This window comes from Podarcis melisellensis, assembly GCF_964234715.1.
Source record: "Podarcis melisellensis genome assembly, chromosome: 3".
Lineage (NCBI taxonomy): Eukaryota > Metazoa > Chordata > Lepidosauria > Squamata > Lacertidae > Podarcis > Podarcis melisellensis.
This window is the reverse complement of record NC_138530.1, coordinates 79,004,861-79,017,005: the sequence shown is the minus strand read 5'-3', so window position 1 is coordinate 79,017,005 and position 12,145 is coordinate 79,004,861. Positions and strand designations below refer to the sequence as shown.

At 41.8% G+C, this 12,145-nt stretch overlaps 1 protein-coding gene across 2 annotated transcripts; it reads right to left on the bottom strand.

The window, feature by feature from the left end:
* Positions 1–4: 4 nt before the first annotated feature.
* On the bottom strand, positions 5–10,323 carry SRSF12 (serine and arginine rich splicing factor 12). Of its 2 annotated transcripts, none has more exons than XM_081905540.1 (5): positions 9,050–10,323; positions 5,392–5,496; positions 3,585–3,688; positions 3,249–3,390; positions 5–2,502 (listed from the first exon to the last, which is right to left on the bottom strand). In XM_081905540.1, exons 1-5 carry the CDS (start codon positions 9,112–9,114, stop codon positions 2,148–2,150), a joined length of 771 nt encoding a protein of 256 aa, XP_081761666.1. In that variant the 5' UTR covers positions 9,115–10,323; the 3' UTR covers positions 5–2,147. The 2 variants fall into 2 exon arrangements, with proteins under 2 accessions (XP_081761666.1, XP_081761667.1); XM_081905541.1 differs by having other exon boundaries at positions 5–2,442; positions 9,050–9,590.
* Positions 10,324–12,145: the final 1,822 nt, after the last annotated feature.

Below are 12,145 nucleotides of genomic sequence, written 5' to 3'. Positions count from 1 at the left end.
CAAGGAACTTCATGTGTTTTATTGAAAATAATATCTTAAGTTATGAAATAACAATAATGCTATTTCCAACACAAAATTGTATAATTGCTCATGAAGTGAAATGTGGTTTTACTGCCACCACAGTTACTTAATACAATGTTTGTACCATGTAACAGACATCACAGCTAGTACTATACACTTAAACACAAATTATAGGTTCCCAAACATTACTACACAATGCAAATGTAACATATTATAAAATACAAAATATTTTCAGAATACCTTCTGTTACTTGGGTTAGACAAGCCAATAATTATTTTATACTCAATAGTTCAATAGTTTCAGGGCTCAGAACTTTAAAATGTTTGAAGAAGGTGTCTTCTACATTAATCTCATAATACAATGACAGTTTGAAAATATATAATGTAGCAAGATTCTTACACTACAAATATTACTGTTTTAAGGGTTTCACAAAAATGTTTTGACTACACATGAAAAGCATGTGCTTAACAACTTATATTACAGTATTACAAAATGACTTTATATAACCAATTATCACTTTTTAAATTTCCATTACGTATTATTAGACTGCTTTCTACTAAACATTGGTCACAATCCAGTGACTGACAATGTGATAATCATCCACTTTGCAAATGCTGAGAGACCACTGTACAGGATCAAAGGCTGTATCTTACACATACAGCAGAATGTTTTCATAGAGTGAACTGTACTAATTCTGGATTGTAGATAAATCACATTTTGAATGTTCCCTTATGTTAAACACTCCCTACCAATAGAAGGTAAGCACAACAGGGAGTAGACTGTAGCCAAACTATTTGCCTGATATGACTTTCTATTTTCATTGCCTTTGGGAATGAAAAAAGCAGGGAGAGCATTCAAAAGTGGTATTGCCCATATGAAGCAGTACAATCTAATCCAGCCCTTTACTTATACCTCATTCTGCTGCGTCTTCAGACCAGACTGAAATGCATCCCATCCCAACACACTGCCCAATCTGCATGCACAGCCTGTACGTTAGTGAAGGAAAGGAAAGGCTATCTGGGTACTCCTTCCCCCTCTTGCCTATCATCTATTTGACAAGAAAATTGAGTTCCAAAAGCTTTAATGTGCTTGCAGATCTATAGATTGGGATTTCGATAGAAGTTAATTAAGATCAGTTAGCACTTCTCTTTCAACATGGAGCCCCAAATGGAAATAAATTGCTAGGCTTTTAAATATAAATTATATTTGAAAAAACATAAACTCGGAAGGATGTGAGAACCCTATGTTATACAAAATTTCCCATACTAGCCTGCTAATGTACTTCTCTAATCTGAAACAATTAGACCACCTGAATTTGAAATGGCATTTCAAACTCAACACACACATTATATAATGCCTCCCTCAGCACCCCCACCCTCAACAAAAGACCCTAATTACCCAAAGAACCTACAAGAACAGCAGACTCAGATTTGAACTGGTTATTCTTGGTATGACAATAAAGCAGGCAGAAAAATAATGCCAAAGAAAACAGCAAAATGAAGTAAAACAACCTGTAGCTGCATCTAATTCATGTCACGTTAAAACGAATAGCAAAAGGCTACTTGTTGAGCAGCGCTGCCCTTTTCCAGGTGTAGATATGCAGAACAAGCCTTGCTTGCACTACAATATCTACAAAAGCACTATGCGAGAGCCAAGGAGGGCATGGCTGAATGGCTCTGCCTCTATCCCCACATGAAACAGGAGGAAACCTCTCGTACAGCTTCTATCCAGCACAATGTTAAACTGACATTAGGTTCTGCCAACTGAAAGAACATGGAGCAAAGGGCAATTACAATTCTGATAAGGAAAGCTGATTGGTCTTTCAGCAGCTGAAGTTACATCACTGCCAGGACTAACGACAGCTTGCATGGATGCAGGGAGCTTAACTTGGGATCGCCTACTATTGGGTTCCAAGTACAGGGAAATAGAATCTAGACTAGGTAAATGTTTCTTTAAAAATAAAAAATAAAATCTTAAAAGGAGTTCTGCACACTGAAGCAGGGACTGAAAGGGCACATAGCAAGGCCTCTCATTTATCAGTTACCTTACATATCATATAAGCTTTGGACAATTTCTGTTCTCCTTATTTTGTGCTCATAAAAAACGGTGTTAAAGAAATAGAGGCATTAATCTTCTTCAGATACTGACTGGTTGCTGTTTCTCTGATAGAAGCTCCTAGAGTGTGAGCGAGAACTGGAATTAGTATGTTTCCGAGGGGATTTCGACAGGGATCTGGTAGCTGAGCCGGAACGTTTTGGATGTGATCGTGACTTTGTTCTTGAACCGGAACGTCTTCGATGGGAACTGGATGGTGACTTTTCAACGTATTTGGAACTTCTGTGGGGTGACTTGGATCGTGACCTTCCCCTAGAACTAGAATTTCTCTGCGGGGTGATGGATCGTCTGGGCGAGCTGGAATGCCTTGGAAGAGATTTTGAGCGAGACTTAGATTGGCTGTAAGAATGTCGTCTACGCCTTGACCTGAAAATCATCCAAAGCTCCATTAGAAGCGATATTTGATCTTCCCCTACTTTTTAAGGAACATCGTAACCCAAACAGTTTGCTTAATTTGTTTGAGGTACTGTTTGTTTGGTTTTGTAACAGTATTGTATGCCAAAAGTACCCCAAAACTTTAAAAGGAAAATTTAAAGAGTAGTTTTGAGGATTCCCATGGTTTATGCTTCTATTCTATTCTATTCTATTCTATTCTATTCTTTCAGACTGGAATAACAAGCTATTAAAAATTATCTATGCATTGTTACTATCTCAGACAAAATCTACTTTGTCTCAAAACTTTATTTTTTCAAACCTGGTGCAACAAGAATGAGCTCACTAGGAGTCAGTCAGCAAGATGATTTTAATACTTACATTTTAATCCAAAATTTCAAATGCAGTGCCAGAATTTTGAAGCTATACTACCTCACTGCCTGCCTGCCTGAGAATAGCCAGCCACACAGCACAATTCTATGCATTTCTACTCAGCTGTAAGCCCCACTGCATTCAATGGGATTTATTACCAGATAAACAAGTACAGTATTACCTGTACAGTATTAGTGTTCAAATTATTTACAAAGGAGCCAGGATGACTGAACCTTTGCAGGACCAGCTCAAGTTTACCTTATCCTCACTGGTTACCATCACTGTTGTTCACAAATATTCTCCTGGAACATAATACACACAATCATTAGTATGCAATTGAATTTTTGTCTCATGATCCTCAGACTTACTCTTTAAAACTATCAGAATGTCTCCTGCTCCAGCCCCATGAAGAACTTCTGCTACGTGTCCTCCTTCGGCTACGGCTTCTTGACCTTCTATAGTCCATTGGAGAACACTGGCGGCGCTCCTTCGATTTCATCTGACCTGGTGCTAGAATTTAAAGCAAAACTGGAAGATCGCAAGAAAACTGCAGCTTCTTACATACTGAGCACGCATGCAATTTTAAAAACTAGAGTTTATAAGCTTGTGCCTGTTTTATTTTTCAATCTTAAGAGATATGAAAGGCAACTATCTTAAAGAAATGCTTTGCAGAATAAGTAAGTGACAAGGTGGTGTTCACTTACTTTTGCGATCACCTTGTGCAAACTGTATTTCAATTTGCCGGCCACATACCCACTTTCTATTGAGGTTATAAAGAGCATCTTCTGCATCACGAACATCTTCAAACATGACTGTCTGTTAAGGACGCTTTAAACATGCACAAAGCAAAAAATTGTATCATGTAACATAGACCAAATTACTCCAGATACTTTAAAAAGCAAGAGTTATTTTGATATGCCACTTAAGCTGAGAGCTGCTTCATACTTTATATTGCCACTCAAATACAGCAGAACTCCAGCAGTGTGTTTGGTTGTATATACATATATGTATGGAAGGAGGACACACAACCACAAGCACGCTGGGAAACTAGGATTGGCCACAACTCCCCGTCCAGGGTACAATGCATATTTCAAAACAGTGTTGACTCCAGAGAATGGCAAGCTCAGGCATCTGTCAGGGCCCACTGCCCTAGTCATGTTGTCATCCCCGCTTTGTTTTGCAAGCCCCATCTTTCTCAAGAGAACCCAGTAAGTGTCAAGGCCCACAAAATTCTGCAAGATGTGCATCTTTCTTTCACACTTTGTATGTGTGTCACAGCAAGTACCAGTCAGTATACCTGGATTGCCACAAAAAGTATGAGGCAGCTCAATGACATGCAGAAACAAGGTAATAATAAATGCCTTTAAAGTATAGGTGCCCTTATTCGGAAACTCATGTGTACACTGAAATGCACATGAAATTCCCACACACAGTGGTTTCCCCTCCATTTCAATGTCATGTCTGTGGGCACACAGAGTTGTTTCTCTACAGATCTGAATGGCAAAGGAATGAATGGTAGGAAGGGACTCGCTGTGTATTTTGGAGTCCCTACATCTTTAATGCATAACTAAAGTAAAGCAAGAATATTTAAGGTGTGACCTTATTTGAAGGCCCTTAAACTTGACGCATTAATAGGAAATATTACCTAGATGTGGAAAATAATATTATCTAGATGTGTACTCCTAACCATATCTACTGAGGAAGACCTACTGAAGTCAATGTGGCTTACTCTCAGGTAAGCAGCCTCAGTTCATTACTTCTGTTCTGATTTACTGCAGACATTGTTCATATCTATAAACAGCTGACTTGTTTTTCCTCCTCCTTTACTCCCAATATTTAAAACAAATAGCTGTAAATGCCACAAAAATATGTCACCAGATCATCTAAATTACTGATATGTTTCAGTATTCCAATGAAATCTATTCTGTTAGGAAAATGACTCATGGAAAAGCGAACAAATATTTGCATACAGTTCTCTTGTACCAATTTAAGGAAGCAATATTTTAAACTAAAACAGTTATAAACAAACAAATTCTTGACTGCAACGTAAGAGCTTGAGCGATAAGATACAAAAGGAAACTTTGGCAGTTACCTCCACGTCACTTGATCTTGACCTTTACTCTTTAGGGCTTGCTAGATGGACTTGACAAGGGCCGGAGAACCAACCAAATCAGACTTGGCTTTGACTTTGGAACTTGAGCAAATGTCGGAAAGCCGAAGCCTTAACTTGGTGTTGTGGCTTTGTCTTTTCCTTGAAAAAGGACTTCCCCTCTTCCAGTTTTCTTTTTATCTTTTTCCACCCTCCCTCTTTATTCCTTGAAGCTTGAACTTTAAGGTGTCTTTTGGCTTGCCTGCTTGGACTCTATCTAACCAGGTTCATTCAAACTTTGGGGTGCTTGCCAGCCACTGTGGACTGCTTTACATTTTCTGAGACAAAGAAATAAATACATTAAGTTAGGACGCAATAACAACAATGCACCTCAATAAAAAATACAGTGACATAAAGGATATTGTATATAAGCAAATCCTCTTGGGCGTCTTGTGTAGAAGTCAAGCGGAATGTATACGTCTACTACAGGGCCATACCGACCAAATTCACGACGCAAATCCTCAGGCCTGAAGTGTTTTAGAAATAAGGCAAAAAGAATGAGTGCTTCTTTATCATTGTACCTGCTTTAGCAATACCTAGCTGCAGCAGACTCATCTTGTGTATTAAGACTATTAAAGACACACTTTCAATAATTCTATCAGTATTGGGAATCATAGCCATAAATTTTGAACATATATAATTATTGAAACTAAAACGAGCTAGGAACTTATTAGTATGTTTAGGGTTCACTTAAATGTATTTTTCCTGGTATTGGATCATTCGCATTGTGATTACTCTAATAGCAATTTGCAGAAATGGGGCAGACACAAAAATGAATGCCAACAATCCTGCAACTGAAAATTCTCCAAAGGCACACAATTCTCTTTCTGGAACCCCTGCTTTTTTTGTCAGACTACAATATCGCTCAGGAGATCAAACACCAGTTGAAGCACACTGTACTGAAGCACACTGTACTGAGATAAACAGGTCAACAACTTGATTGAATATAATGCCACTATTTTTTCAACATGGGACTGGGGCACCAGAAGATGAGTTTTCAGTTTAAAACAAATATACTAAAGATTCAGACATGGGGGGAAAATCATGAAAGAGCACACAGAATGGAGAAGATGAATTCAGATATATTTTCCCTCACATAAGACAAACATCCTCACATAGGCAGAAGTATCAGGAGAAACAAAAGAAATAACTTTACACAATGAATAATATTATGCTGAATTCATTGCCACTAGATGTGGTGAGGATTACACAAACCTACAGAGAAAAGCATGCACATATTTGCTCCTTTCTGTGAAATGAATAACTGGGAAGTAGGGGTGTCACTCCATACATATCAAAAGACTCCACACAAGTCAGTAATTATTGGGCACTTGTTAGAATGGATAACATCAGGTTGTACAATATAATACCTAGCTTTTTAATTATATGCCTTATTCATTGGCTGGTCTTTCGATCATAGGGGGAAAGGATAATTATTTGCAATTATTTGCATATTGGGTTCTCATGCCGGAAAGAGTCTTCCACGCCCTACAAAGGAACAAAAGAAACCCTACTATGCTTGGAGAACAGGGTAAAGATTTTTTGCTAGCAGACAGATATCAATTTTGCATATGAGGGAAACAATAGTGCTGCTTTTTTGTTTTTTAGATAATGCATTGCTGTGTGATGCTGGTCTGATATTAGAAGAGGCATTCCTAATGTGAGAAAAAAGAAGGAATACCTTTTTAATATGCTGCTTGCCATTTCTATTTATAAGTACATATATTAAAGATAATGTCATGTTTTAATATTGCTGCCCAGTTAATTGGGGCACTTTTATTCAATTAAAGAGTTATGAAAGTGATTCATCTAACTAATTAATGGTTTAAACGCTGCAGTCCTAGCTGTATTCTGCTATCTGAATAAACTTTCCCTACAAAGTGCTCCCTACTGAAGAGAGGAATCTCATAGCTGAAAATGGGAAGACTTTTTAGCAAATTTTTTTTTAAACCCACAAAACTACTGAAGCCTGCCCAAGACAAAACAAAAAAATGTAGAAGGCAAGCAAATGCAATGGAGGAGAGGGCTCCATAACTTTATCAAAAGTTATGCAACTATCAAAATTCACTGCCCTGCTTCATTCACATCTTGTCACCTTATGTGGCGTTCCATTTAATTTCATTACTGGGGTTACAAAGTGGCAAGGAAGAATTGACTGAAAACATGCTTTTAAGTACTCAGATAAAAATAGCTAGACAGGATACATACATACAGTTCAGTTGGTTAGAGCATGGTGCTGTTAATGCCAAGGTTTCAGGTTTGATCCCTGTATGGCAGTGGTTCCCAATTAGAGGTCTGGAGAACGCACCCAGGGGGTCCGTGGCCCCATCCCTTGCCTCCCCCTCAATTATTATTTTTTTTGTTATTTTTGCATTGTAATAACAAAAAATTTATGATCGGTTTGTTTTTTAGTATACCTAAAATCCTTTGCTTATTTCCCCCCCACACACATTTTGTTCAAAAAATTGTTTTGCAGAGGTAACTACCATAGAGTTATCAAAATTTTCAAAAGTAGGGAGTCTGCGGCTTGGCTTTTGAAAAATAGGGTGTCCTGAGTAATTAGCTAATTGGGAACCACTGCTGTATGGGACAGCTGCATATTCCTACATTGCAGGGGCTTGGACTAGACACTAGAGGATCCTCAGGCTCCCTTACAACTATCTTTCTATGATCTATGATCATTTTATTTGTATGCCACCTTTCCATAGTTAAAAAACCATTCTTAAGGTGGCTTCCAACATGAATAAATTTACATAATTACTAATATAACAAAAGATGACAAAGACCTGGATAAATGGGTAACACTTATGATGCAAAAGTTCTGGGCTAAATGTCTAGTTGAACATATCTCAGGCAACAGTGGTAGCAAAGGTCTCATACTACTGTGGTCCCTGACAGAAAGAATAGACAGTACAGTCATACTTCGGGTTACAGACGCTTCAGGTTGTGATTTTTTGGGTTACGGACCCGCCGAAACCCAGAAGTACCGGAATGGGTTACTTCCAGGTTTCGGGGGTCACGCATGCGCAGGAGCGCTAAATTGCGTATAAGCACCGAATTGCAACCTATGCAGACACGCCACTATGGGTTGAGAACCTGCATCCCGCACGGATCACGTTCACGATCCGAGCGTCCACTGTACTGGCCTAGGTGGAACATAGTCTGTGGCAAACTTTCAAGCCATGTAACTATAACCCACAGGGTGCCTGTAGGACCACATCACTTGTTGGCACCTTTCTGTCTGACAATGGAGTGCCCTTCTGGGGGTGAAATCAAAGTGCTGCGTTAGCAGCACCCAAGTGACCTCTCTGGGGCACAACCCTGGGCAGTGTGTATGGAGGTCCATGTCATCTCCTAGCAAATGCCTAGGAACCAACTTCTCCTCCACGCCCACAGATTAGCCAGAAAGCGACACCCTGTACCCAAGCGGTGGGCGGAGGGGGGGGGAGAGGGAGAGATAGTGCTATAAATATCATTGCACTGGTTTTCCCAGGACAGGTTGCCCTCTGGGAACGAGATCAATTTTCATTTTCTTCCATAACAAGGAGGGCGACTAATGTTTCAAAAAACAACCCGGGGCCTGCTTCCGTTTATACCCCGCCTTTCCGGCAAGTGGGACCGACGGCGGATAACAATAGAAACAATTTTAATTTAAAAAAAGAAAAAAGTCGATAGGAAAATGTAGCGGGTGGCTACAGCTTTACTTGGCCCATAGAGCCACGCTGTGCACATCTTCGCCGCACACCTTTCTGAGGAGCAGCCCCCCCCCCCGCCCCGAGAAGAAAGCGCCCCTTCTATCTTCCAGGGACCCAGCCCCTCATCTGCCTGTTTCTCCGCGGGGCCTCAGCCATTTTACACACAAAAAACCACGTTTCCCCCAAAAAGGGGAAGCGGAAAGGCCTTGTTCTCCCCCCCCCCCCGCAGAGGCCCAGCATCCTCGCAGGAGGCCTCCGCCCCGGGCAGTCCCCGTCGCCCGCCCCTCGGTGCGCGCAGGCCGCCTCCCTCGTCGCCGCCGCTTACCTGGTGGCGTCGGCCACGTTCCTGACGAAGAGCGAGGTGTTGGGAGGCCGCGTGTACCGGGACATGGCGCCGGGGAGCCCGGGGACTCTCCTCCCCACCGAGAAGGGGGCTGGGCAGGGCGAGGCGCTCTCCGCGCTCAGCCGCCGGAGAGCCTGAGATGGAGGCGGCGGAAGGGGAAGGGGCCGGAGGTAGGAGCTGCAACGGCGGCAGCCGGCGGAGACCAGAAGGGGCGGGAACAATGGAGGAGGGGAGAAAGAAGAAGCAGAAGCAGCGAGCGCTCTCCCCGCGGGTTGCTCGACCAGGGACCACGGCGGAGGCCGCTCGCTGGGCTCGCCGAGGGAAGGGCACCGCCGCCGCGGGAAAGTTTGCCGCCTTCAGCAGGCCCCAAGTTCACTCCCTGCTTTCAAGGGGTGTCAGGTAGCGGGATCATGGACCGCTCCTCCTTTCTCGCTTTTTTTTTTTTTCCTTTTGGAGAAAGGCGAGGGCTGCTGAGGCGCTCCAGTTCCGCTGCCTGGAAATGTAGAACTGCACACAATCGACGCGCTTACGCTTCCAGGAAAGGCAGCTGAGCTGAGAGAAGTGACAGGTCTCACATTTCAATAACCCACGGAAGGAGCTAGTGCAATAATTCTAGCGCTTGGAGAAATGGGCTCAGGAGCTGAAGAGTCTCTGCCTCAGCTTTATTTATGTCCACACTCAAGCTAGGGCTTTGTAGGGGAATCGAGATGCGGCTCAGCACCATGCCAAGATGGGAGCACCTGGAGCATCAGTAATGCATGGGAGATAAATTACAGCTTTGCTTCTGGTTTTGAACCATGTATCAGAGCAGAGGCATGGGGAACTGTCAATAACACAAGTGTTAAGAAAGACATATGCTTCTGAATTGCTGGGAACTGTGGGAGGGGAGGGTGCTGTGGCGCTTAGGTCCGGCTTGCAAGGCTTCCCACAGGCAGGACTATTCTTACGTTCTTAAATGCCACTGCATTGTAATATTAATGCCAAGCCATCTTTAATGCCTTTGCATCATTTGGGGCTATCTGAGATATAGAACATTATATTCGCCATAATAGCTTCCATTAATTCATATCTCATAAATAGGATGGAGCGGGTTAGCCAATGATGAAGTGACAGCAGTAGAAGTTGTAAAAACAGCCTGCTTGCCCTTTAATGACACCCCTCATAAACCCAAGGGGGCCGCTTCACTCTGCTTCATAGTCTTATTTATTTATTGCCCACCCCTTCACCCTAAGGTCCCAGGGCCATGGTAGAGATGGCCCTGATTGTGGAAGGACCTGATTTAAAGCACATACAGACATCATGCCAACTGTGCATTGTTGGCCTCAACTGCTTTAGCCTGTTTATTATTATTAATAAATAAACCACAAGGCTTAATGGAAATTTATTTATCCGTTGCATTTTTATACCACATTCTGCCAAGGCACTTCCAACCTTAACCTTCAAAAAGGGGTATAAAATATAGAACAATACTGTCAGACCAACTAGTGGTCCCTTCAGGAGCTGATAGCATCAGCTGTCTGGTCTGGGTTTCTGCCTTCCCTCAGGGCATACTAGGAAAGGAGTGCCTGGCGTGCTCTGGTCCATGGGGTCACGAAGAGTCGGACACGACTAAACAACAACAAGGAAAGGAGTGGCAGACAGGAGTGCCTGGCGTGCTCTGGTCCATGGGGTCACGAAGAGTCGGACATGACTAAACGACTAAACAACAATAACAAGGAAAGGAGTGGCAGACAGGAGTGCCTGCCGTGCTCTGGTCCATGGGGTCACGAAGATTTGGACATAACTAAACAACAACAAAGGAAAGGAGGGCCTGCTCCAACAGTGCCCTCAGCATTTTGCCCACTGATGGTTCCTTTAGGAGCCAATTATTACAGACGTCCTGGCCTGGGGTTCTCTTCTGCCTTCCCTTAGGCACATAGGTCTTTAAGTAGCCCCAGAGAAGGGAAGAAAGGCTTAAATGCCTGCTAGCTTTGAATACAAACAGGAAGGAGAAGCCAGATTTAAATATATTTTTCATCAAATTTGGCAATGGGAGGGAGAAGCCAGAGAGACTGAACTGCACATCAACATATCCTTCAGTGTTGACCTCACTGAATAATGGAGGGGAAGCACGTTTTCATGTCTATTCTAGTTGTATATAATCATAGGGAGGACCTGGTTTTGCTTGTTGAGACATGGGACAGGGACACCCAGCCCACTCCCACATATGTTTATTCAGAAGTCAGTCCCACTGTGTTTAGTAGAACTTATTCTCAAGCAAATGTGGATATGATTGCAGCTTTAGTGAGTGAGGTTTTACTGCTTTAATAATTATCATAAAGATTATATTTATAACATAAATGTTGCATAGTGGTTAGAATGTTAGGTGAGGACTGGGGAGATCCAGGCTCAAATCATTGCTCAGCCATGAACTGTAGCCTTATTCCTTCAGAACCTCACAGGGTGACCTTTTGCCAGTCATTTTGCTCTCTCAGCCTCACAGGGTTGTGGTGAAGTAAAATGGAGTTAGGGGGGAGAACTGTGTATGACATGTTGAGCTCCTTGGATGAAAGGAGGGGGATAATTTTAATAATAAATAGATGCAATTTAGGTATGCTAAATGTTTGTTTTCTTTTAAATTATTTTATATGTCTTGGCTCCGCCTTAATTAAATATATATATAATTTTTTAAATCATTGCTGAAACTTACATGCATCCCTGTATTCTGCTGTTCTTTTCATCTTTCCATTAATCCTAACTAGGCAGGTTATTCAGCTGTTAGTGCACAACAGCACAGGGTAAACAATGCAGTGCTTAACTTAATCCTTTCTCTCCTTTTCATACGGCTTTTATACCATAAATTTTGATTAATGTATAGTCACTGTTCAACCTCTGAAGCAAACTGCTCAGTTTTTATCATGTTTACTTGGATTTGACACCCATTATAATTATTTCTCTAATGCACTTAAATGTATCAACATTTCAAACTGAACAAATATTCCAGCACTCTCTCTTATTAAAATAATGTGATACACGTGCTGTAGTTGTTAAAAATAGTAAGCCAGCTATCAGAAGATACAGCAGGAAACTGCTGAGATA

Bases quoted from the DNA above. Each gene is read 5' to 3' on its own strand.
- SRSF12 (XM_081905540.1), bottom strand. From the start codon at position 9,114: ATGTCCCGGTACACGCGGCCTCCCAACACCTCGCTCTTCGTCAGGAAC. The intron at 3,391-3,584 runs GTAAGTGAACAC...TTTAAATTCTAG, and splicing joins TGCACAAGGTGATCGCAAAA to CACCAGGTCAGATGAAATCG. The intron at 2,503-3,248 runs GTAAGTCTGAGG...GATGATTTTCAG, and splicing joins CATTCTGATAGTTTTAAAGA to GTCAAGGCGTAGACGACATT.